The sequence below is a fragment of the Eumetopias jubatus genome, unplaced genomic scaffold (genome assembly GCF_037043125.1).
Source record: "Eumetopias jubatus isolate StellerSeaLion01/CBP00866 unplaced genomic scaffold, mEumJub1_p1.0 scaffold_7, whole genome shotgun sequence".
NCBI lineage: Eukaryota > Metazoa > Chordata > Mammalia > Carnivora > Otariidae > Eumetopias > Eumetopias jubatus.
Window position 1 is genome coordinate 14,600,044 of NW_028274813.1, and position 26,380 is coordinate 14,626,423.

The 26,380-nt window shown below is 47.5% G+C and overlaps 1 protein-coding gene across 8 annotated transcripts in view; it reads left to right on the forward strand.

The window, feature by feature from the left end:
• Window positions 1–26,380, forward strand: part of FOXN3 (forkhead box N3) — a 392,956-nt gene that overhangs the window by 347,724 nt on the left and 18,852 nt on the right. For 6 of the 8 annotated variants that reach the window (XM_028098118.2, XM_028098128.2, XM_088024483.1 and 3 more), the window contains 2 exons: window positions 14,486–14,551; window positions 23,548–23,653. In XM_028098118.2, the coding sequence (XP_027953919.1) occupies window positions 14,486–14,551; window positions 23,548–23,653 (172 nt within the window). The remainder of the gene's footprint in view (window positions 1–14,485; window positions 14,552–23,547; window positions 23,654–26,380) is intronic. The other 2 variants (XM_028098133.2, XM_028098140.2) reach the window with 2 other exon arrangements.

Sequence of the window (26,380 nt, forward strand, 5' to 3'; positions counted from 1 at the left end):
TCTACCCAAATATTTGTAGCACCCTGATAGTATGTATATCTTCTTAGATGAGTTTACAGACTACTCAGAAGTACATCCTGTTTGCCTATAACCCTAAGCCCCTTTGGAGACTAAGACTAATGTTTCTTTGGCTTTTGAAGTTAGTGTTGCAGGCTAGACCACAGTATATGGAAATATTAAGCCTGAGCTAACCACAAAGAGGCGTTTGTGGTTGATTATGTGGTAGGTTCTAGAAGTAGCAGAGCCTAGAAACTAATCAGTTACCTAGGAATGAATGAGACATCCTTGAAAGCCCATTTCTTGAGGACCAGAACACCCTTGATTGAGGCAAGCTCTTGATCAGGTCTTAACAGCCTGGTAGAGTCACCGTATTTATACTTTGCCAACCCTCTGTGGCAGCGCAGCAAGCGAGAAGAGGTTCTTCCTGGTTCTTTTTCACTCTACTCAGATACCTGAGGTTGTGGCTCACTCTGAAGAATATGTGGTCACCGGCGGCCCTCTGTGTGTATCTTCTGCTCTTGAAGCCAGCATCCTTCCTAAACTGAGAATTCAGTGACAAGAAGAATTCCTCCTTTTTCCCAGAATGCAAATAAGGCAGGCTTGTTAGAAGAGAGATCTTGTTCCAGAAGGTGGATGATCACCAGCCTCCCACAGGGACTACAGAGAGGGGTAAGAGTGCCCCTACTGACAAGGGAGGTCATCTCTTTGAGAAGTCGCTATGTATGCACAAGAAATGATTAGAAGATAACCCAAGGTGGGTTACCAGGCACAGTGGGAGCTCTGGGTATCCGGGGAGGGAGAGACCACTGGGGAGGTTTGCAGAGGAGGCTTCATTTTGGAGTTGAATTTGGCAGGACCAGACACTGCCTGCCCCCACACACTTGGGCATAGCTGCCAGCACCCCGCGATTCCCCCCCCCCCCCCCCCCCCGGTGAGTACGGTACCAGATGACTAGTTCTAAAAGGGATTTGGGGATTTGGAGCCTTCTTGGCCAGGAGACACCAGGTAGGTGCTCTCAGAGGGGCGAGGAGCGCTGCTCAGAAGGGGGATTCATGGGGTTTTAGTTCCTTCAGTCCGTTTTGCCATCGATTCTATCATCTACGCGCAGAATACAGCAGACTGCATGAAAAATAACCTTCTAAGAAGACTGTGTTGAATATGTGGGTTCAGTCACAGGTGAGATTGGCTCTTTGAAGAGCATTTCTGTTTAAAAAGCAAGAACATTTTAAAAACCAGTTCTTTTTCTTACCTAGGAGGAGCAGAGTGAGAAATAAATACTGGGGAAAGGGAGGGACGAAGGCCTCCCAGCATTTTCTCTCCATCATAATTTGAACCAAAGCCCAGATTTCTGGGGTGTCTCTTGTGCACCCTGGCTTGCCTCCCTGCACACGCACATTCCCTGGAGCAGCAGTCATCTGGGAGGACAGCGGGCTGGTGGCACTGGCCTCAGCTGTGCCCGCCTGGCCTCTAAGGGTGGGCCGAATGCCCGTCACCAGGAGTCTCTCAGTGGTAAGAGCTTGCAGAAATAGGCTTTTTGGGTTTTTTCAGAATATGAACTGGGAAAGACTGGATATGCTTAAAAACAGATCATTAGTTTGATTTCCCCTCTCCTCCTCAACCCTCCCCAAAGCCCTTACTTTGAATGGACAGTGGCCACTCTGCTCTCTGGCACACTCGGAGCCTGAAGACTCCTAGGCAGGCCTCGGGCTTAGTGAGAATATGCTGAACCCCTTCCTAGAAGAGTATGGCAAGGGTGGGAGAGCCCCAGGTCCCGGCTTGCTGGCAGTTGATAGACCTTCCCTCTTCTATCTTCCGATAGTCTTTGTGCAGTTTTGCTTGCATCATCCTTGCTGGAACTTTCGTCCTACTGAAAAATGAAATATGCTTCTCATGGTAAGGGAATGAACTCAGTTGCTCTCACAAAGTAACCTGATCCACCAGCTTGCTGGGCTAGCCTGCAAAGCTGTCTCCAGATGGGTTTGTCCTTGCTGCAGCCCCAGTGGGAGCCGACCTTCCCCAACCACACCGTCACCTTTTGTCACTTTTACCTTAAGAGTCTACCCAGGTCTGTTAATCATACTGTCTGGTGATTGTCATCTCATGATTTTTTTTCAAAAAGAGGTATGCCCCAGACACAAACTGAAAACCTTTACTTGGCTTGGCATTTATAGTTCTGGAATGAGTACATAGCATCCACAAAAGGACATCAGGTTTGGCCTGAACTCACCTCTTTTAAAAGCATGCTTCCCTGACCAAGCTCTTGCCCTCAGCACTTGGGCCTACTTTATTCCACGTTATACTCGCTTAGTATTTTTATGTACAAGGTGTTTTAACTATGCTATGGGGCTGGGAAAGTAAAGAGCTCAAATTTTTTTTTTATTAAACACATCTCCCCCACCCCCCCCACCCCCAGAAAGGGGGATCCTTCAACGTAGACTCCTTACAACCACAGTACTTGTTTCAGGGTTGCAGCCATTCCCAGAAACTGTTCTGGAGACTTTTGTGGGGATTGTCTTAAGAACAGATTTCCCATTCGCCCACCAGAAGATCAGCTTATTGCTTTACGGTTAGACTAAATCTTAAACCCAAGCTAATCATTCCCAACCTCCTTACCTTTGAGTTTAGGGTTCTTCCACCCTTAGAGAAGGTTGGTATCTCCTTCAGGATTGGGGCAGGCTGTGCTCCTCCGCATTTCTCTTCCAGTAGCACCATGTTGTGCTTAAATTTTGTTGAGTGGGAAGCTTAATCCCTTTATGTTCGTGATACCTCTACTTACAGCCTTAATCTTGAACCTGTATGTCCATTTTGGACTGGATCTGAAAGGAATTGCTGATTATCAGTGTAATGATACTTTTGTTCTCAACAATGAATGGATGATGCCCATGTGTCTTTGTATGCCACTGAGTATGCACTATTCAGTGGAAACAGAAGTAATAACCATTATATTATTACAGTCTCCTCAGTGTACCCACTGGCTCTGTAACCCCTAAAAGGTTCAGGACATCCTGGGAGCCAGGTTTGAGACAGACATTAGAGGAAGTTACCCTGTAGAATAAAGTAAAAGTGCTTTGTTGGTGCTTTATTTTTATTTTTCAACGATATATTTCATAATGTAGGTTGTTTCTGAATAAATGTGTTTCAGAGCACTACACAAAGGTTAAAAAAAAATACCAAGCACCAGATTTGCTTTAATCTTTTTTTTTTTTCTAATGTATTTGGGGGGCGGGGTAGAGAGGATTAGACCAGAAAGCATAAAAGACTAAGCATTTAAAACTGAGGCCCAGACAGAGCTCAGTGACCAGTAATCCTAAGAATCAGCAGCCGCAGTTCACTTTGGAAGAATAGCCAAGGGGATAGACTGGCAGCATTGAACTTCATTCCCTATAAAGGACCAGCTCCAGCTGCCCAAAAGCAGGGCTGGGGTCCTCCGTGAGGCATATATGGACTGCAGTAAGAATTAGGACCTCCAAGTCTGTGACGGGAAATGTGTTTCTGACTCCTTTGGTTCCTCTTTGTATCTGAAGCTCAGGTCTCTAAGGGAGAAAGAGTTGGCTTTCAAGGACCCACTTGCCCGCAGGTGTCAGTGGGATTGTGCGTGTGTGTGCGCGTGCGTGTGTGTGTGTGTGTGTGCGCGCGCGCACTCGCGCACGTGCATGCGTATAGGGAAGGGAGCCTGGTTGTATCTGTATTTCCTTCTGATCTCTTGATAAGATGCCCCAAGCAGGATTTAAATAACTGTTTTAGTAGTAAATTCTGACTTTCATTTGGAAGGAGGGTGGCCAGAGAGCCATTTGCTTTCTGAGACCTAAAGGCATACAGAAGTCCCCTGCCTCCCTGGTGCACTCTTGATCAGCTTTCTGCCTTGGGGCCCTCTGGATGGGCAGAGACCTCCTGACTAGCCAGAGAAAAACCTGCAATCAGTGATGTGGGCTTTTAGCCATCCCGCGCTGCCCTTTACCTCCCTGTCGTACTCGGCCTCCCCAGAGTGTGCCTTCCTGTGGGTTGGCTTCATTGTCTGTTTTCTCACACCACACTGTGGGTCAGGTGCTGGTTCTGCCTCCGTCTCCCTACACGTGCAAACCTGGCAGACTGGTCTCCCTCTGTTGGCCACAGACACAGGGTACGGTGGTGGGGAGGGCCGTTCTGGGGCCGTGTGTCTGATCCAATATGGTAGACGTTTGTGCAGAAGGCACGGGGTAAGCTTTAGTTCTAACGTGGCTGTCTGATGACCATCTACTGTCAGACCTGGGAAAATCAGTGCTTCCGTGGCCGCTTGTGAAATTCTTGTGAGTCAGCGTAATACATACATTCCCAGACAAAGTGAGCCTTGTGTTAGTTCTCCCCTCCGGTTCTTTGTTGCTTGTGTCTTAGGGGAGAAGGCAACTGCAAGGCAGGCAAGCAGCTGATTTGTGCCTTGGAATTCTGATGTCAGGGTCGTGAGTGATAGTTACTGTCACTAACACACCTGCCAGTGTCACTCCAAGATGGGATCTTTGCTTCTGGAAAAAGAGGCTTTGCATGTCTACCCAGTTGAAGACAGACCTCATGGAAGATGCCGTGCAAATGGAAATATTCAGTTGTCAGCACCAGCAAGCCTGTGCCGCCGGGTGGCGGGGCCAGGCTGCCCAGAGAACAGCTAGAGCTGTGGGAGAGAGCGTGCCGCGGTTGCCTGCAGCCCTGTGACCTTGACTAGAGGAAGGAGGTGACTTCCAGGGTGGGGACTGGGCAGGAATGGATCTTCCCGTCGCCGGGGAGAAGTGGTGGTTGAGAAAGATGAGCTAACAGTATTGAGAGGGAAAAGAGCACTAGAGATGGGTGCCCTGGTGCTCCCCAGTGCTCTTGCCAGTGGCATGCCCTTTCTGTCCTCTGGTGCTCTGACTGCCCTGCCGAGTTTTGGTTCCTGCCTTGGGGATCTCTGGGCCTGGTTCTGAGACATGAGTGTGGCCAGGCCCTTCGGTTCTCGGGGCTCTCATAAGAGCCCCCATTCCAGGTGCCCGCTTAGTGGTGGACTTTGGCTCCATCCCTGGTTGAAGAAGCCAAGACCAAGCAGGAAGGTTATCAAACCAGAGTCTAGAGGGCTTCAGCATTAATTCCCTGTACTCCTCCCTCCCAGTGTCGGAAGCCCCTTTCCAAAGTCCCCGGATGTCTCCTCTGCCCCTGCCTGTGGGTTACGGCCTCTCTGCCTCTCCAGGGAGGCAAAAATCAGAGAATGCAGTAAGTGGACCTACAGCTGGATGAGGTGCTAAGGGAAAGGCACCTGCAAGGAATATACAGTTTCTCATTCAGCTGCAAGAAGTTAAAAAAAAATTTTTTTTTTTTTTTTTTTTACCCCATCACAGACAAGCAACTGTAGCCCAGATTAATCAGCCAAACAGAACCAAACCAGAACTCCTTCCTTGCCTCTTAAAAAATGGTTCTGACTCCTAGGACAGAAGTTATACCCTGTTCTGGGTCTCCTGTCACCTTTACCCTGGTCTTCAAGTTCTAGAATTTTAGACCCTTTGTACTGTTACCCTGGATCCATATGGTTCCTTTCCATTTGCTCCCAGGTAGCTGCTAGAAAAACTCCCAGCAACTGGTCACAGACATTAAAGAGGTAAACATGCATTCAGTAGGGAAACTCGGAGTGTTGGATAAAAGTGGTATTGGAGTGGCGGTTGCCAGAGGGATGGGTGGATCCTCCTGTGCCCCCAGGAAAGGTCTTGGAAGCACAGATTTGGAAAGATAAGACGATGAAATGCAGGCCTCTCAGACGCGCAGAAGCAAAGGGGACATTTGAATGAAGACACCCAGCAGACATCCAGGTTAAAGCGTTTCTCATTGTTCAGAGAAAACACGCAGGAAGCATCTGCCGTGGGGAGTGTCAGTGAGTTTGCTTTTACTTTTCAGTGATTGTCTCAGAGAGAACCCTTGTCATCTAACTCCCAGCCCATGGTGCACCCTGAGCTTTGTACTTAATCATCCAGAACCTTTTCCTCAAATCCCCTTCTGCATGAAATGGAATTAGGGGCAATAAATGGGGAATTTATACAAGTTAGAAAGAGAGCTGACTTGGATAAATGCGTTCCCAATTTGCAGAGTTGATGGTGACGCTGCTCCTCAGAGCTGATACATCCCTCCTCTAGAGTTCACCAGTCACTGCTTTTAAGCTGAGAAAGAATCAGAAGATGTGTGAATAGTAATACTTCAAATGCACTTATTGATCATTCATCCCCTCCCCCCTCAGCTTAATTTAGATTCTTTTTGTTGCGAAAACAACTCTTAGGTTCAACTTGCTTGTTAGTTTCAACTTGCCTCATTTCTTCAAAGTAGCAGGAGTTTGGGGTTTTCTTGGACTCCCGTTTTTTGGAGAAGGGACACTCTTGGTATTCTCTAGCTCAAACTTCCGTCATAAAGATGATTTTTAAAGTCACCACTTGGAGTCAATCTTCACTTGAGGTTTTTATTCTAAAATCCCATCCGTTGTGAAGGTTTTCCACTGGGCTTTGTGGTTCCACTTCCCCACGCCCCCCCCCACGCCCTGTCTGTCTGTGTGAACCCCTCAGATGTTTGCATTTCCTACCCATGGTGAATACCGCGTCTTAAGAACCTATGGCCAACAGGGAAGTGAGAGAAATACTCGTGGTAAATGATCTCAGTGGATCTGCCAGTGCTTCCCTGGGCTGCTACCATTGAGATCAGGAGCTGCTGTTGGAGATACCTTGATTGATTGCAACAGTGGCCAAAGAGTGCCACGCCCTACTTCGGTGGTTTCAAAGCCACAAACATGGATATCCTTTCTCTTCACCTAGGCCTAGGGCCTTTGCAAAAAGGAGAAAAGAAAAAAGCAACAACAAAATAAATTTCATATCCGTTTATTTTTGATGTGTACTGTTTGAGATCATTTGATCCAAAATATCTGCTTTTCTTGACCACAGCGCATGTACACGTAAGCTTAGTACAGGGTTTGTCAGTCAACCTCAGCCCTGCTCACATTTTCTACTGGATAATTCTTCATGTGGGGGTCTGTCCTGTACACTGTAGGACATTGAGTAGCAGCATCCCTGGGCTCTACCCACGAGATGCCAGGGGTACCCTCCACTCCTGCCCAGTCATGACAATCAAAAATGTCTCCAGACAGTGCCGTATGCCCTGGGAAGGAAGGGGTTCAAAATTGTCCCTGATGGAGAACCACTTACTTAGTATATGGTGTGTGCATAAATGAAATCAGGCAGATCCAGAATCCACCCCCGCCCCCAGAAATGTATACCTTATGGGGATTTTTTTTTTTTTTTTTGCTTGCTTGTTTATTTTCATCTATTTCTTGTCTCCTTGGCCCTAAAAGTTATCCCAAGTATTTTTTTTTCTCCATTTTCATGGATTAACCAAATACTTTCGGATGTGTCACTCATGCAGAGTTGCAGAAAGTGGATAAAGATATTTCAAAGCAGAGAGATCTAGTGATGTTGCAGGTGATAACAGACTTCTGGGGAGCACGGTCATCCTCAGTGGACTTCTTTGGATGGCATCCATATGCCCTTGATTTGCTACTACTAAAGTAAAGTGGTTCTTCACCTTTCCTACACAACAGACTCCTCTGGTGAATTTTTGCAAAACTCCCTATGTCATCTGGGGTGGGGCCTGACTTATGGTTTTCTGGAGTTTCCAGGGGATTCCACCGCACATCAAGAGGTTTATGTCCTGGGGCACCTGGCTGGCTCAGTTGGTAGAGCATGCCACTCTTGACCTCAGGGTCATGAGTTCAAGTCCCACATTGGGCCTAGAGCTTACTTAAAAATGAAAGATTTTTACAAAAGTGTTAACTTTCTTTAAAAAAATAAAAAGGAGGCTTATGCCCTATAATCATCAGCATCAGCAGCCTCAGACAGCTGTTGGATAAGCCATGCATTTGTTTGTTCAACAGCTATTTATCTGACACCCCTATGTTCCAGGTGCTGGGAATACAGGCTGCAGAGGGTAAGTCCTGCAGTAGGGCTCACTTTTGGTGGAGAATGCGAGAGAATATGAACACTTTGGTGTGTGCACTTGATTGAAGGAGCATCGGGTCCTTCTGTCCCATAATTTCTGTCCATTTGTATGTTATCTGTTATTTGGTGGTTTCTTATGCTTCTTGAATCTATTTTATTTAATTATCTAAAGATCTTTCACCTTCCTGTAAAACATTTCAAGTATGATGGGGATGTAGCAGACAGAAATAAAAACGTTAGACCTATGGACAATTAAATCATTTCTAAGAGAATCATTGGTTGTAATTCTCAGGCTTCCCATATGGGAATTTGTTATCATTCTGTTAGATCGGTCAGCTCAGTGATGCTAAGGATGGTGCTCACATTTTGCAGCAGTCTAGGGCCACGAACCAGGGGCTTCCACCTGTCCTTTGTGTTCTTAGTTTGTCAGAATAAGGTGGTCTTGGCGGTCACTTCCCTATGACCCCACATCCCAGAGGAAGGAGAGTGAATGCAGACAGCAGCCACACTAGGAATCCACCAGATGCCCACGTCAGGCCGGATGGATTGCTCAAAGTGGACCCCGCAGATACCCGGAATGACAGGTCATGGCTTTCCAGAAACAGTAGGGTATTCCTCCAGCCTTACTAAGAGCGTTCGCGTTCTCCAAAGGCGTTGGAACAAATAACACCATTTGGCAGGTGCTCCTTGGAGTCCATAGTTCTGGCAGCCACTAGCTGGAAAGGGAAGAGGAAGTTGGGGGATTTTAGAGGCAGAGTGAGGAACTATGTGGAATGCGGTAAAAAAAAAAAAAAAAAACCATCTGTCCCCTCCCAAGTCTGCAGCCACCCCCCACCATTTTAAAAGAAATGAATTCCATCCCAGCAAAATTAAAGTCACGCAGACCCAAGACTTGACCCCAAGAATCCTCATGCCTTGACCAGTTCTTTTCCCATCACACCCCCAGACAAAAGGCCTCTTCCCACCTCACCCCGACCCCATCCCTGTGCCCCAAAGAATCCCATCTCTACATTTTGGGAAAATGAAGTGCCATATATATTTTTTCATCTAAAAAGCTGAACTATTGGTTGTAGAAACTTTGTTACCTATTCCTCTCACTATAGTGTCATGTAATTGTGTATGTACCTTCATGAGAAGAGGATTTGAAAGCATTTTTGAGATGTGTGGCCTTTTTTTTTAGTCTTGTACTGCCGAGAGGAGGCAATGTGATAAGACAACCACATTAAAGACGAAAATTGAAATGGGACGCTGGGAACTGGTCCAGAGGAGAAGTAAGATTTGTTACTGAAGCATGAGCAGAGGAGGAAATTTTTTTAATCCGGGTTTGAAATTGGCTCCATTTTAAGGATGGTCCCAACTTTATGAAGCATCTGTGATGGCATACTTGTTCTACTGAATTAAGCAGTGGTAAATGACTTGGGGTTTCTGCATGAGGATGCTGAATTAGGTACTTTGGGAAGACTCTCCTCTCCAAAAATAAAGAGGGTAATGCTTCTTTATTCTCCTGTACCCCTCACCCCAGTTCGCCAGGGAGGCAACATGTGAAGGATACTCCTGCCGGGTGGATCTTCATTTCTAGAAAGAGTTCCTGACCAAAATATCTTCCTCTTGTGCTGATAAGCTGGATCAAACCATTTGGGGGAAAGAAGACCTCTCTTTTAAGCCTGGAGAGAATCCCGTGCAGTCATGCCACTGCTCACCCTCCCCTGTATCTAGTCCTGGACCTTTTTCCTTCAGAATCAGCCGTGCCTCCAGAGCAGAAGCAACCCCTCGCCCCCAAACAGTTTCCTCGTCCCTAAAACCCCTCTGGCCAAAAAACTCCACGACCAGTGTCCTTGATCAAAAGTGTCCTATTCAAAAGCTTCCATCAGAACGCCTCTCTCATACCTAAAGATGGAAGCCACCACTGGCCTCTCCTGACCATGGAGAAAGGGCTCTTTCAGGTGTGCTCACAAAAAATAGCAAGTAGGGGTGAGCCCCAGAGAGGCTGAGGAAGTAGGAGCTGTGAGCAGGCAGAGAAGGGAGGGAATGGGCCACGCTGCATCCTCTGAGGGAGGGGGACGTGGGGGAAGGAGTGGGGGGTTGCTGTGCTGAGGCCGTGTCTTCAGGGGCTCAAGATTGGTAGGGAACAGCAGCGTGCTGGCCACAGGTTCCGGATGTTTTGTCTTTGCTCTCTCAGTAGTCTGCAGCCTAAAGAAAAGAGAATGTCAGTCCAAACAGTGTGGCTTGTTTTTATGCATGAAAAAGTCACCACAGAAAAACTTCAGACAATGTACACGAATCTGAAAGGTTGCCAAGATGTCTTATCTAGTGAAGACTTGAAGAAAAAAAAAATGCAGGAAAGTATTTTCCACATAAACCCCTTTTTAAAAAAAGAGTCGGTATGTGTGCATGAGTATGAATACCTCCCATTGGTGGAGTCCCCTAAGCGTGTATATTTGTACAGCCAACTTCTGGACATCTGTAGGAGAAAATGTGAATCTGGGAATGGGTCTAGGGGGAAGACATTTATTTCTCAAATTATGTCTAACTCGTGTATATTTTTTAATGCACTACCTTCATATTTTCTTAAAAAGGGAAGAAAACTAAGAAATAATAGTAGATGAATAAGCATTGTAGCATCTCTTTGGAGAGAAGAGACAGCAGATTGTCAGCTCAAGCACACACAGGACGTCAGGGTGTGGTGAATATAAGGACGCGGCAGGTGTTTAGCAGCAGGTCCTAGAGAGCTTTTTCCATAGAATCATGGCTCACCAAGTCTTCTCTCAGGCTGCCTGGTGTTCCCCCAACCCACCTGGAGCCCAAGCGGGTCTTTCTGATGTTGCTCTGTACAGTTCTAGGAGGTCTGTGCTTCACTAGCCTACTGGATGAAGAAAGTTCTGGTTAATGAGTTCCATTTTCATTTACTTGTAAATCTGAGTATGGAACCCAGATAATGTTACATTAATGCATGAGACTCAAAAAGAAGCTGCTCAAGAGGAAAATCTTTGCAACTTTGGGGTAGGCAAAAATTTCTTCATTGGGGCAAACACAACCCAATTGAGTTGTAAAAGAAACTCATAAATTGGACTTCATAAAAATGTAAAACTCAGCTTATTAAGACACTATTAAGAAGCTGAATAGATAAGCCATGGGCTGAGAAAAAAATATATATATATATATCTCTCTCTCTCTCAAAGGACTTCAATCCAGAATGTTTAAGGAACTTTACAACTTTACAAGTGAGTTAAAGAACCCAATTAAGCAGTGATCACAAACTTGAACAGAATGTTCACCAAAGAAGATACACCCGTGGCCATTAAGCACATTAAGAGATGCTCAACATCATTTGTCATTAGGGAAATAAAGATTAAAACCACAGTGAGTGACCACCACACAAGCTGTGAGAATGGGGAAAATTTTAAAGCTTGACAGTTTCAAGTATTGACAAAAGTGTGGAACAACTGGAATTCTCATACATGGTCCAGCCTCCTTGGAAAAGAGTTCGTCGGTCCCCTGTAAGGTTCAACATGCTCTTCCCAGCAGTTACCCAAGGGAAGTGAAAACATGTTCACCAAAGATAGATGCAGAAGCTCATAGGGGCTTCTGTAAGATCCCAAGCGGGAAACAGCCGAAACTTCCATCTACAGGTGCACGGGTAAACAAAGTATAGTTCTGTCCAGACAGCAGAATATGGCTCAATAATGGAGAGAATAAGGAATGAGCTGCTGGTGCCCCATCAAGGAGAGAGAGAAAGCAAACCAGGAGTTGCCCGGGGCAAGGGCGGGTAGGACTGCAAGGGGCACAAGGAAGCTTTGGGGTGATGGAAATCTGTATCTTGGTTGTGCACTCTGTCTTCATTCTGGTGATGGTAACCCTGGTATAAAATTCATCAAACTGTACACATACTCCCTGTGTCTCCCTGGGGACTGGGTAGCCCCTCCGTGATGCCAATATGCACACAATGAACATAGAAGGACATTTTCTCAGACCATTACACTACATGTGTTTGCTGATTCCAACTGCCAAGATGTCAAGAGGAGGGCATTCCATGCCTTGCCTTCCCTTCCATTCTGCCCACAGGGCTGCATGTTTGGGCGTATACCACACAGGAACTGGTCCATAGTAGGGCCGTAGGAATTGATCGTGAATGAGAACACGACAGGTCTGGGTACGGCACCTTCGCTAAATGCCTGGCGACCAGCGGGAGGGCCAGGGTAGCGTGGGAATGTTTGTGTGTGGAGGCCTCAGGCATGGCAGGTCTGGTCGGGCGGAAGGAAGGAAGGATTGGGGGGCTTGTCCTAAAACGTACTGTTTTCACTTAGTTGATGTGTTGATCTGGCTCAGCTGGGTTGGGGGAGGCGGTCGTGGTGATGTTTGGTGGGTCTGAAGCACTTTCTGTGTTGCCCCTTGGGTTCTGCGAAATTCATGTGGGGGTTGATGGTGCTCTTTTCCTTGGAAGGTTCTCTTTCTCTTCCTTCTTTCCCTTTTCTTTCCTTATGTCTGTCTGTGGCCCTTTGCCCCTTCCTCCTGTGGTCCCGTGTGTTTTTGAAGAATAAAGAACCACTTTGTTTCATTCTCTGGGGAAATAAATAGGAGAAGACTCCTGATTTTTTTTTTTTTTTAACCTGTATTTCCTCTTGTTCTGTCCCCATTGAACCTCCTGGTGGTTGAGGAAAAGTCTGGGTAAGAGTCACCTGGGGAGGTGGGGGCCATGCAGCCAGGCCAACCCTGGGCTGCCCGCCATACTTGTGTTCTCGAAGATGGTAAGGAACCTTTGCTCTGCCGAGAACCAGGTGTGTTTTCTCAGTCCTGAGAGAGGAAGGGGGTCTTTCCAAGAAGAGGGAGTGGGAGAAGGTCTCAATCCCTTCACAGCATCTTCCAGAAGCTATGAGCCCTGATGCTTGGCCACAGGCCGTGTGGGGGACAAAGGCACAGAAATAGCAGGAACCCTGAGAGCTGTGAGAGGGGCCTTAAGTCTTTCAGTTCAACTAACATATATATATATATATATATATATATATATATTTTAATGTCAGTGGGGAACGATGACTGTTTTAGGAATTTCACCCAGGAGTTGCCAAATAAGTTAATTTACCTGTTTCTCACACAATATACTATTAAAGTAAACCTTCACTTCATCATTGAGTGTAAGTAACGGCCCTCCTGCAGGCAAAATCGAAAGAGGCCTGTAGAGTAAAGTTCCTTCCACACCCCCATCACCTTTTTTTGAGACATTGTCTTCTAGAACCAGCATCATCCTTATTATTAATCGCTTGTGGGGCTTTATACTGCATCACATTACTCCCTTGGAATTAAACTGCACATATAAAGTATGAAAAATGTACTTTTTTAAACAGTAAAAAAGTCATTTCCTCACATAATACCCAAAATAAAGTGCCATGGAGCCATTAGTAGTAAATTGAATTTTTTGGTGTGTAATTTGTACAAAAAGTGACAAGGGTGAGCCCCCCTATCCCCCCTCATTAGTCACTGGGTTTAGCGGACACTGAGGTAGTAGTCAGCAAGGGCAGGCGTTCTGATGTCGACTTCAATTGCACACTTCATTTATTTGGACGGGGCACGGGCGGCAGCTTCTGTCACGAAGCAGCACCACACTATTAGCGAATTTCGCCCTGGGGCAGCTGGGACGCCAGCGCTGGGGCAGATGTTCTTTTCAGCCTATTCAGTGACCATTCTTGGGGGTTGTTTACTGTTGCCATGGCAACTCTCATTTCCATGGCAGCGGCACTGCTGTTTCTCAGAGGAAAATGAATTTAGTTATAAAAGGATAATATTTTTCTCTGTCTCTATATAACCTGCCATCTGTCAACTCGTGGATCAGTAAGGATTCAGAAACCTATTAAGAATTAGAGCAACGAAGTGAGTATTTTTTTTTTTTTTGGTCCCATATTAAAAGCAGTAATAGATGTGAAAGCCAACATTGTGCCCTTGACATCGTAACTTTAATTTTTTCTTTATATTTTAAGTGCCTTTTTTTTTTTTTTTAATGCCTTCACCACCTCTACCACCACTGTGCGCTCACACACAGTCTCGGAAAACACAATTTACATTCTGCTGACAGATGGAAATGTCCCGACGTCTTGTGTGTATCTTACTAGATGCAGGTATATTTAGGACTTTCTCTTGTTGGTGCTGTGAGCTTCCCCAGTTCATCAAAGATTCCTAGAGCTAAACTTCCTGTTGTCACCCCACTCCCCTACTCCCAGGGGAGCAAGCATGGGGCTACCCAGGTCAGCAGCTTATCAGGAACATACAGTGCGAGTTATGAAATTAGCAAACTGAGGAGGGACCATGCTTTGTCTGAAAAACTTACCAACCTGCCCCTTAAATCTCATTCTAGAATACCTTTCTTCCTCCCAAATCCAAATGGGAAGAAAGTCAGCTTTGGGATTAGCTCATCAGGTTCCTGGATTTTTTTTTTCCTCTGTTGCTTTCATAAACTGTGACTTGCAGGGGGAAACACACACACATCGGCCCTGTGGTAAATAATGTTGTTTATTGGTTGATTTTTCCAGATCCTGACATTGACGCTGCTGGTGCCATGATGCTTTTGAATGCTCCCCCTGAGATACAAGCAGGTTGTGAGTAGATATGTCTATAGCCTACGGCACCATAGTTCATGAACTTAACCTTCTCACTTACATACCGGGCCATAGGAAGAACTAATGCTCAAGTAGAACTTCCCTTGTAGAATCACTTTAAAACTACCTCAGTGCACGATTACATGCATAGGTGTGTTTCCAAGATGACAAAGGTTTTCTGTAATCTCAGGGCTTAAGACTTGGGAGGAAGGGAAGCAGACCCCATAATGAGTCCCAGTGGAGAGAACTTGCTTTCTCCTGTAGGGGTAGTTCCTGTGAGTTGGTAGTTTCTGCTAGGAGGCTACGTCGGGCCAGCTTAACAGTTTCTAGAAATTTCTTTCCCTTCTGGGACTTCATTAATAGCAGGCTACCATTTTATGGCTGGAGAAGAGAGCTCGCAAGGTGGGTGTGCAGGAGCTCGGACTGGCCTTGAAATGGACCATGGGTGCCCCCAGGTGTCCTCCCCACCGGCCTTCCACACTGTCATAGAGAAGGGCAGGCCTCACTTAGCTAAGCAGGGCTCCTGTCTTCACCTTCTTTTGGCCATTGAGCAATATCAAGCTTGAGACCGCGCTCTTCCTCCCTTGAACTTCTCTTCTATCCACCGCCTCATGTTTTTTTCCCACCTCTGGAGCTAGATTACTGTGATTTTAGAAAGGTCTTCTTCCCGAGTGATGACTTTAAATGGAGAGATCTGTCCCCTCTTCCTGCTGACTTGAATCTAGTTCCTCTGCCCGCACTTCACCCCCAGCCAGAACCCTGTTGAGCAGATGGCCAGCTCATTTGCCAGTGTCTGCTCAGGACCTTGCTGCCTCGCAGCCTCCTGTTGACAGAACACACTGGTCAGAGATGATAACGTGACATGGCAGACCCCACCACGACACCCTCCCGGGGCTGGTGCCTGCCTGGCTCATTCTTAGGGCTGGGTCTTCAGCTCGTTGTGGCCTCTGGCTCCCTGAGGGCTGCCTGGCCTCTTGAGTCAGGGAAATCCCCCACACTGGAGAACATCTGTTCTTGGGTGCTTTTGTGAATAGCGGACTGATGTGGAATTCCAGAGCATCCTTCATAGCCCTCGGCGGGTCACAGCCTTCCCCAGAGCTTTAGGAAATTTGACTCTTTGCTTTCTCCTTCCTTCTTTTAAAAGACCCAAGAGATGCGGCCACACATTCTCAGGAGAGACTTGGCCCTCTGGCAGGGGCTACGATTACCTCCAAAAGGTGCCGAGTTCCCATTCTTTCTTGGCTAAACTCAGATCACCAGCAATTGAAGTGTTAGGCTGCCCACCCCGCCGAAAAGCAAACACCACTGCTAAGCGCTGGTGTAACTAGTACAGTCCAGTAACTAGCAGTTACCCTGTGATGTGGTTTTTAAATGATGTTTGAAGTGACAGAGAAATTGAAAACAAAACAAAACAAAAAACTCTGTTCTCAGATGACATGACAGGAGGAGTACAGACCAGATTGTAACCAAGGTATGGTCTGAAAGGGTTTCCAAAATCAGGCTGCATAACTTGTCATGAGGAAAGCATCCTTTTTTAGTCAGAGCGTGCAAGATTCAGCAGCATCTTCCTTAGCTCACGGCCACGGTACACAGTGATCATTGGCTTCGAGAGATGCTTTTGATGAACCAGAATAATGGAGTTGAGAGAGAAAGAGGCAAGGGGGTTGGTCATTAAGGGATTCCCGGCAGCTCCCGTGAAAGCCCATTATTACTGAATTCTTAAGCACAGGTAGAAGAGAAACAGGATTGATCTTGATTAGTTGACAAATTAATGGTTTGTAATGTTCTCGTGGCTAAATCAGCTTCTCCCCACTCCCTCACTATAACACTCAAACTATAAATAATTATTTTTTCAAGGTATCCCTAGTCTTACTTAACATGAAAATACTGAACACGAGTTTTGAAAGCTCAGTGTTTATGTGTTGAAGCTATAGGGTCATTTTTAGAAGTCTTTCTTCCCACCTCGGTCTTAACCACTGTGAGAAATCCAGCCTCAGCCTTCGTGAAGGTGCCACGCCAAGATGGGGGCTCCAGGGTCCTTCCAGGAAGGAAGGAACCAGGAGGCCCCCAGAAGTCATGGAAGGAGAGGCCCGTTGGCAGGAGCAGCCAAGAAATTGATGTTAAGACAGGGGAGAGGGTAGGAGCACCTTTTTGTATTTGCCTTCTCGTCTGGCCCCAGTCTCTAGTAAAATCCCCGCGTGGTCCAGCTAGTCAGCCTCCTGGTAAACCAGTCGGTGGTGTGTGTCTCCACCCCCCGGGGCCTTGGTCTTCTCTTAGCATCTCTTGGCTTCACTCTTCCCCTCCCTCTGCTTGTTTTCGTTTTACTCGTGTCATGTTTCTTTTCCTGAGATTCAGTGAGTGCCTTGTGTGGCCGCCATCCCCCTGCCTTGCCAGCTTCGCCCGAGGCCTGGAAAAAGTAGGAGATGATTCCTCTCCCAAAAGGTTCTGAGGCAGCAGGCCCCCAGCCGCGGTGCTGGGGGATTGGCGGCCTGCCTGGTGGTGTTGGTGTGCGTGTGTCCCAGTGTGGACGCGCACGCGTGTGTGTGCGCGCGTGTGTGTCCCGGTGTGGACGTGTGTGTGTTCAGCCCCCGGGCTGGGCTGTGGCCGAGCTCTGTTTTCAGAGCCTCCCTGTATCCTGCTATTTATACTCCCTTCTTTTCCCCTCCTGGGCTGTGCGATGCCCTGTTTGAACCGAGGCCACCAGCCTTGTCTGTCTGCCGCGGTCGTTTCCAGCCGTAAGAGGCTGGCCCGGGTGGCTTGACAGTCTCTTCCTTTGCCATCGACCTCCGTAGCCGCTCCACTTAAGGTTACCAGATGGCAGCCACTTAGATGGTTTCCTCTCATCCTCCTGGGGCCCAGCCTCTGCAAAGCTAGCTCGGGGCTGGCAGACCAGCCACCGTCCACAAGCTGAGTAGATCGGACAAAGGAGGCTTCCCAAGAAGCTGGTGAGAATTCCAGTCAGCCAAGCCCCTTTATCTTTGAGGGGTCCGGTCCCACACTGCCCCACGGGAGCTCAGCTCCCCACCCCCCTGCCCCGTGTATTGCCTGAGCTGGACTCCCTGTGGGTCCCCTCAGCCTCCCCTGGTGACCTGATGCTTCGCTTTCGATGAGGCAGCTGTGTGCATCTAATCCAAACCACAGGCTTCAGTGTTTCGTCCCCTCTCCCAGCAGCACCAGTGATGATGTTCCCTTTTCCAGACTTTGCCACTTTGCAGCATGGGAAACATTCTACAAGGTGTGCCATTCTGTCTTGCATGCACTCTAGGATGCTACTTCCAGAAGAATCAGCACAGGGCATTGCTGCCTCGTTATCTCTTGAACTTTGGATTATGCTCCTAGTCAGATCCATCCGTCTGCCCTCCCCGCCCCACCCCGTCCTCCCATAAAGGTGGCTATGGAGACTTAATCCCAGCTTCTAGAGCCTACTTAAGTACCTGCTTTGCAGTTCCCCTTTGACAAGCCCTGGGAGTCATCTTTAACCCCAATGGGGGGATTGTTATGAAGTCAGATCACCATTACTCATCTTCAAAGGCTTATATAATCCCTAGTTGGAATGTTCCCAGAGAGGAACTCTGATCATAAACAAAACAACAAAATGGGACAGCGGCGGGGGGCGAGGGGGGCGGCAGTGGAGGTGGCGTTCCGCAACGCGCCTCGAAGTGGGATATGTATCCAACACGCTAGGCACCGGAGAAGAACGGCAACTGGCACGTAGGCTCCCCCATTCCGGCCCCCTCCCCAGCATCCTTCCAAGTAAGCAGGTGGAAAGGCCGACTTCGGGAAAGGGAAGGATTATCGGAATCACTTGCTGCTCAGCTTATGGCCTCTGGTAACGTTAGCCAGGGCTGCCCTCCAAAGGCAGCAGTAGGAGCTCAGAGGTTAATTTTAGAAGCTGTGAAAATCAAGGAAGCTGAGCATCAGGAGGGAAGCTGAGGAAGCTGGGATGGGGAAGTGCTGAGGGTGGCAGAGCCCGGAGGGAAGTTTGTCTTGTGCCATCAACATTTTTTTAGGTTCTCAAGGTGATCGCATTTAGATCCCGGTGAGCAGTGCTGCCTGGCTCAACTCTCTTTGTGTGTGTTCCTGTCTTCCTGGTTAAAAATAAGGAAGTTTAGAGTCGCTCTGTAGCATAAGAGAAAGTGGTCGATCAACAAGAACTGGGCGCTCTGCGGCTCCTGTCCTCAGCCCCTCAGCCCAGCAACTCGAGAATCTCAGACGTGTGTCTTCTTGCGGATAAAAGCTGAACATTGAATTGATCTAACAGAACAGGATGGTGCTGGAGGCCTGTGCCTTTTGCAGTGAGAGCCACAGACATGTCCAGTTTGTCACTACATACAGCCCTTCCCAGCTGGTACCAATCTCAGTGCATCGGGTGGGGTAGGCTGGTTGTAAAGGGCTTGGTCCATAGGTGTTCTGGTCTACCCTGAGGGTGATACAGAGGCGAAGGAAGGGAAAGAGAGGCATGCTGACGGGAAAAGGGCTGAGGAATGCATTCATGCTCTTTCGGAGTCCCCCACATCTAAGACTAGTTAAATATGCACCTCAGGATGCTTTTCGTGGACATTTTAGACTGGCTGTGATTTGTTTCTCAGAAGCCTCGTTCCTGACGCTTGGGGATGGAGACAGGAAGGAGGAAAGTTGGGAGAATAGTTAAGTGTCACAGCTGGCTTCTGGCAGCCCGTGAGCAAATACGAACACATCGCCATCCCAACATGGAGAGCGTTGCCAGTGAGGAGGACTGTGAAGTGCCAGGGTTGGCAGAAGCAGCATTCAGTTGCAGCTCATTTGAGAGCAAACTCCAGGAGTCAGGAGAGGAGCCTAGTTTATGTGCCAGGAGTCTTGGTTCAGGAGGTTCAGGAAATAGCTCGGGGAAAGCCTTTTAATGCTGCGGGATAGCTTTGTCCATGAGATTCTCTTTGAAGTGAATACACTTCATTAATCAGGACGATGTTTTAGGGGGTGAATGCAGAGTTGGGGAGAACTACGAAAAGCATAAAAGGCTGGAAGAATTTCACCCTGTCTTGACGTGCCACCCCCCCCCTTAGGTCCTGTTCCTTATAGATAATTGGTAAGAAGATGCTAGAGAGATGGGATGCGATTGTGAAGGGATGAACAAGATGGTGATGATAAGCTTATAGAATGGACCAATTTACATCAGTCTTCCTATTTAATACTCAAAACAATCCTAGGGGCTGTGGGATACTGAGGCACAGGAAGGTTAAGGCACTTGTCCAAAGCTGCAGAACTAGTGGTGGGACGGAGGCCATGTTGCCCCGGGCTTGCACTCTTACCCACTGCAGAACACTTCTTCCCTGGAGGCATAAATGAGGGAGGCGCATCAGTGGACCCTGGTCTCCAGGCCGTGTGCACCGAGGACTGGCTTCCTTTCTTTGTTCCACTCCCTGTTGGCCATGCCCCTGGGGCTTAAAGGTTCTAGGCTCTTGGGCAGAGGACTCTGGGCTTGGGGCATTGTCCTTGGGGTTGCTTTTCTCCTTTGACTGGCAGATGACTCACTGGCCATGCCAGGTCCGGAGAACCTGTGCTCTAGGACTCCCATCTACCGTCTTCACTTTCCAGGGCACCCCAGTCTTTGTCCCAGGATTTTAGGTGTTTCAGGCATTCCCCCCTCCCCCCACCGCCAGGGGCGACTCTGACACGATTTGCGCGATGGGAGCAGAAGCACCGTTAAGAGTGGCCATTGCTCCTCCAGCTGCACTCTGTGACCAGGAAGACGGCTAAGTTCCTCCAGAACGGTTCGGGTTTGTCTCCCTCAGTCCTTACGGACTTCTGGCTGGCCTGGAATGGAGACAGCACAGGCGGCCTCAGGATGCTCTGAGGATGTTGGTGGTGGTCATGATGCTGATATTGATGACTAAGATGTATTTTTCTAAACGGTAGTGCCTTTATTAACTCAGTTAAATCTCCACTCTGTGAGCTAAATCCCATTTCTGTCCCCATCCTCTTACTGAAGTGGCTCGCTCAGGCGACATAGGCAGTAAATGACAGAGATGGGATGCAGACTTAGGGCCTTCCAACACCAGAGTCTGGCTCTCAGCCACTACACTCTGGACCGCTTCCCTGCTCAGAACCCTGTAATGGTTTCCCCAGTACCCATGGGGCGAAGCCCAAAAGCACCTCATTCCTGCAGGGGATCATATGCTTCAGCAAAATTACTTTTTGTTCTTGTGCACATTGTGGTTATTATTACTTCCAGGCCTTGTGTGTGCCATTCCTCTGCCTCTTAATGCCAACTTCGATGGCACTTTCTACAGGAAGTCTTCCCAGGGACCCTTTACTTCAGGTCAGGTGTCTCCATCCTTCCATGTCTATAGACCCCCTGCCCCAGCACTTAACCATAGTATATTTCCCACGTCACTTTAATTCTCTATCTGTCCCGCTTAACTGTGGCAACCCCATGTCCCCTTCATCGAATACCTAAGCAGGTACTTGGTATGTTAATCCCTTAATCGATACAATCTATATATGGGACTGTAATAGTTTTCCTGGTGAGAATTATAACTGTGGTATCGATTTTAAATATCTAAGTTATTTTAACAAGTAGTCGTTTCTATCAGATTTGCTTGCTGTTCTGGATGAGATCCCTGGTAACTGATGTCTTCAATAGTATTATCAGAATTGAACTGAGCCTGTGGCTGTCGGGCCATTTCAAAGAGACTGCCATACGGCAAAATAACTGAAAAACCCTTTGCCACAATCCCCAAAACAGACAAACCAAAAGCCTCTCTTTTCAAACAACGCGAAGCACCTGGCTCTATAAACTCCAGAGTTCTCCTGATTTTTGCGTGCCTGTCCTGGGGACTTATGGGCATTTTTCCTCCTGTGTTTTTCTTTTAAAAGTTTTATAATTTTAGTTCCTGTGTTTATGTCTATGATCCGTTTCTAATTAAGTTTCATGTGTGGCATGAGGTAAGGACCAAGGTTCATTTCTTCCCAGATGGATCTCCAGTTGTTCTAACTCTATTTCCCCCATTGTGTTGTCTTGGTACCTCCACCAGAAATCAAGTTGGGCATGTGTTTGTGGGTATATTTCTGAATTCTGTGTTCTTCCCGATCTGTATATCTCTACTGACACTAATCCCACCCTGTCTTGTAGCTTTATAGGAAATCTTGAAATCAGTAATGTAAGTCAGTTAATATAAATTTTAGATACTCTTTCTTAGAACTTATCAACTAAGCAAAATAGGATACCTACCCAGAGTATCACATTATACAGGTTTTCATGCTTCTAAGATAGTTGGTAAGTCTCCTGTCTCAGATGATCTGCTGTCTGAAATCAGGCTGAGAGTAAGGGACACGGGTAAGAGTTTCTGATCTAGTTCAGCCTGTCACAGTTAAATATGGTATGAGAATGGGAAGATTCTGGACCACTGGACTGCATTGGCAGTACTGACTTTGGGCACTGGTTTTAATTCTGTCTCCCATCCACCTTTTAGAAAACCCAGTGGCAAGGGCTTTACACAGACCTAGAAAAAAAAGTAGCAAAAAATATTAGCAAGAGCCACAGAATTCTCGAGGAATCAGTCTATATAACATTATCCCATATTCAGGAGTGGATGTTCATCCTATGTGAGGGACCTCTTGGTAAAGGTGTGGAATGTTTATGTAAACATGCTCTTAGAAGCCTAAAATTTACAGGAGTAGAAAGTAATGTTTGTGTTTTATAGAGAGTATTCTACTCAATATGGACATTAAAAATTTAATATCCAGAAGGGTTTTCATTTTGAATGTATAATTGTCTGGAGCCTTTTTGGTATGGCATTTGTTTGAGAAAGCCTGATTTATCCACCTTGCCTCTGGATGAGACTGGGGGCTGCTGTATGAACACAGCCAGAGCTCGGGGGACTCAGGATGCTGTTCAGAGAAGGAAGAAGAGATTTCGGTAACTTGCATAAAGTCACACAAGAGGAATTAAGATTAAAGCTAAGACTCCAAGCCCCGCATCAGGGCTCTCACTTCATGATGCATGCCTGGCCCCGTGGACGCATGGAGGAGAATTGGTAGTACCGGAAGAGTATTGGCTTGAACCAAACGAAACTGCTATTTGGGAGGTCGAAAAAGATGGACTCTCGGGGATTTCCTGTGGTTCCCCTGTTGTGTGACTCCTCAGACAGGTGTGAGGCTCCTGTGGGATTGTATGGAAACGGACGGGGTCTGATGTTCACTGGCAAAAAGGTTGGCTTACCGTTGCTCCAGGGACGAGGGTATTTAGGAGAAGGCAGGATGGTGAGAGAACTCTCTGGAGATTTGCTCGGGGGAAGCTTCGAGAAAGGAGGAAGTGGACCCTCCAGAGGGCTCTGCATGATTCTGAGGCAGGAGCCAGAGCTTCCCCGTCAACCCTCTACCCCAGCCACACTGAGGAAGGGTCTTTCCTTGGCAGCAGAAATCACTGTGAGCATGAACCGTGTTGTGAGCACTGAGGTGCCAAGAGGTTTTTGTAAAATCAGCTTTGTTATTATTTTGGCTCTCTTTTTCCCTTGTTGGATTAAGAAAGGTGTTCTCAGCTTCTGACCATGATCGGAGAAGCATGAGGAAATGCATTTGTTTGGTCATTGCTGTCAGACTTCTATCAGTGTTCTTGAGATCTTGTTTTAGGGTCTGACTGGAAATAAAAGCTTATATTAAATAAGCGCAAGCAAATAATGTTAGAAGCCCATTTTTTCAATACTCACCCTTTTTTAAACCAATGCATCAATAATTTGATTGGAAGGTATTGGTCTGACACAGCTGACTGAACCTCTTTCTTGAGGCATGGGATCTTTCTTTCCCTCTCGGTGTGCATGCGTGTGCGCATGTGTCAGACGTGTATTTCTCTCTGTTCACTCTCTATGCCAATAATACTTTCTCTTTTCTCTCTCTCTCTCTCTCTTTCTCTCTCTCTCTCTCTCTCTCTTCCTCTCTGGTGTATCCAGAATTTCTGACTCAACAGAAATCTTAGAAGTTGAACTCATGTGTGGTGTCTTTCCTTTTTGCTTTTCCAGTTCCTCCAGGAGTGATACAAAATGGAGCACGGGTTCTGAGCCGCGGGCTGTTTCCTGGAGTTCGGCCTTTGCCAATCACTCCCATTGGAATGACGGCAGCTGTGAGGTAAGGGAGACACTCTCCGGGCAGAGCCTGCCTAAGAAGTGGGAAGGGCATCATCATGTGTCCCACAGGGTCACTTGGGTTGGAGAGGCCCAGCCTCTAAACAGTGAAGACCATAAACCTGGTTTGGGTGTTCAGAAAAGTCACAGTAATTCCCAGGGACCCCAGTCCACGTGCCAGCTTCACCTTCTAGGCTCAAATTATCTTGGTCCCTTTGCAGATAAGGAGGTGAAGACAAATAAGCATTTTTGTTCTAAGAAGGTAGGGCAAGGTGGGGGGGAAGGAAGTGGTGAGCAAGTTGTTCATTAGATTCTAGGCCAGCTGGTCTACCTCTAGAATGAAATGCAAAATCCTGTGTGAAAAGTGCCTTGGTAAGTGGCATATAAATAACAGGTGGCATCATTCCCCCTGCTTCCAAGAATCAGGTCAGTTGCCCAAGCCACATGAAGTCTTCCTTGGGAAATTGCTTCCCTCCATCCTTCTTACTCCATTGCTGGCCCTGGGTTAGGGTTTCTCATTAGCTTTGACCCCTCACAGGTGCCAGTGTGGATGCCACCTCCTGTTTTCCTGCTGCTTCTCTGCCCACTGCCTCCCACACATCAGTCTGACATCACCCCATTCCTTCTGTCTCCTTGAGCCAAACTTGTTCCCCAAGGATGTCCAGTGTTGGCCCATCTTATCCACTTCGTTGCCTCTGTGTAGGCTTCCCTCAGCCTCTGCATGCAAATCAGCACCTCCTTCAAGGTCCATCACAAAAATGATTACTTCACAAAGCTTTTGGGAACATGGCCTCTGAGCCACCCTGGATGGAGTTTTCTTTCCTTTGAAAGCCCCATGCTTTGGTTGTGGCCCTTTGATGGGTGACCCTGTGTGGTAAAATTCCTCTGTGTGTCCCCCTCTGCTCTCGGGTTCACTTGCTATAGATAGGGTTGGCTCTCACTCACTGGGCTGATGGCTGACGGCTCCTCACGTTTGCAGTGTCGGGCCCAGGCTCTCACTTGGAAGGCCCGTCGCACTGAGCTGCACCCCTCCGTAGCATCCTCTCCTTGCTCACTCTGCACCTTTGGATCAAGTTCGCATCTGAACGCCATTTTCCTTTCATAGTGTCTCATGTCCCAAAGGAAACCACCCCAGAAGGTCTGTTGGGGGGCTGAGGGAAGATGCAAGGTCGCACTCCCTCGCGTGCAGGAACCACGTGAAGCTTTCCTGCTCAATTATGTCTTGCCACTCTTCTGGCAAACCCGCCTACTCATGCCAAGGTGGAAGTCCCCCAGTCTTCAGGGCAGACACTGGCGTCTAGGACCTGATGAGTAGGGAATTTGGTTGGAATTAGAATAGTAATAAAGTTAGAAAACCACATAGCATTTCCGCTAACCCAACATGGTGATACTTTCCAAAAATAGATGGGGGTTGGGTCTTTCTCTTGTATTTCTCCAGTATCTTCCATGGTTATCTGTAGATCAGTAATTCCTGAGTTCATAAATGAAAAGCCTCTTCCACGAAGCCAAAGTATCAGTGCCTTTGCCTCACATTATGAGAGAGGCACTCCATTTTCTGTTCTTACTTAAAATCTTTTCAGCCTCACCTCCCACCTTACCTTTTTGGCTGACAAGACTTTGAGACTGTAGACTGTTTCTCGTGGAACAGCAGTCTTTGTTTATTAGCAGATTCCAAGTGTAGGTTTCAGTTTGTCATCTTGAGCGTTCCTTTCAGCCCTTTCTAGGATGGATCTGATGTGGCTCCGGCCATTCCTCAGAGCAGAGCACAGGAGAGCCGGGCGCACGGGGAGAGAGACATAAGACGAGATTGGCCTTCGGCAGGAGCCATCACCTAATTTTAATTATTATCCTCGTAACATATATCATTTCCCATTATCATACATTTTACTGATTAGTACTCCCTAGAGGATCTTTTAAAATATTGATTTCCTTTTTTTTTTTTTTTCCCTCCTGGTTATGTTCTGGTTGGGCGATAACAAAGCACCACCGCAAAACAGTGAAGTCTTGTCTCTCATTAAAGAGTCGCCGCTTCCGCAGTGCAGGGAGCACCTTACTTTGGCTCTGCCACGGTAAAAGACCACAAAACAGGTTTCAGGTGCAGTCAGGAGACAGAAACCATACTAGGTGTTCGAGCAGGGAGACTTTCACGTAAAGAACCATCAACCAGGTAGGAAGTTATGAACCAAGTAACTGGAAGGATAAGAGAACTCCAGGCATCGTGGTGAGAGCAGTTGCGGGAAGCAGCCACATGCCCTCGGGCTAAGAGGAAGGGGAGAGGTTGTGATGGCTGCCCTGCGGAGGTGGGGCTCAGACCTCAGAAGAGGAGCTGGGGGCGGGGATCCAGACCTCTGACGGGTACCGCTCCCCAGGGCACTGGAGTCTCTGAGCGCAGAGGAGGGACCTGTGGAAGGATCAGAGGGATCTCAGGATCTCCTGCTGGTGCAAGCCCTGTAGGGGAACGTGAAGAAGTTGGTTCTGTAAGCGTCAGAGGGACCACGAGCTGGATTCAGCAGCTTCTACAGGAATGAGCTGCCACCTCAGGTGAACAGGATACACACAGGAAGGGGCGTGTCCTTTCTTCCTCCACCCCCTTCCCAGTCTTTCCATGGCATCTCCTGTTGTCTGAGTCTAATATGGAGCCAGATGGTGCAGCAGACGTGGGGCTTGCATAGCCCAGCCCCAGCCCCAGCCCCAGCCTACAAAGCACTGTGGAAGGGTGGGTTTGGGGCTG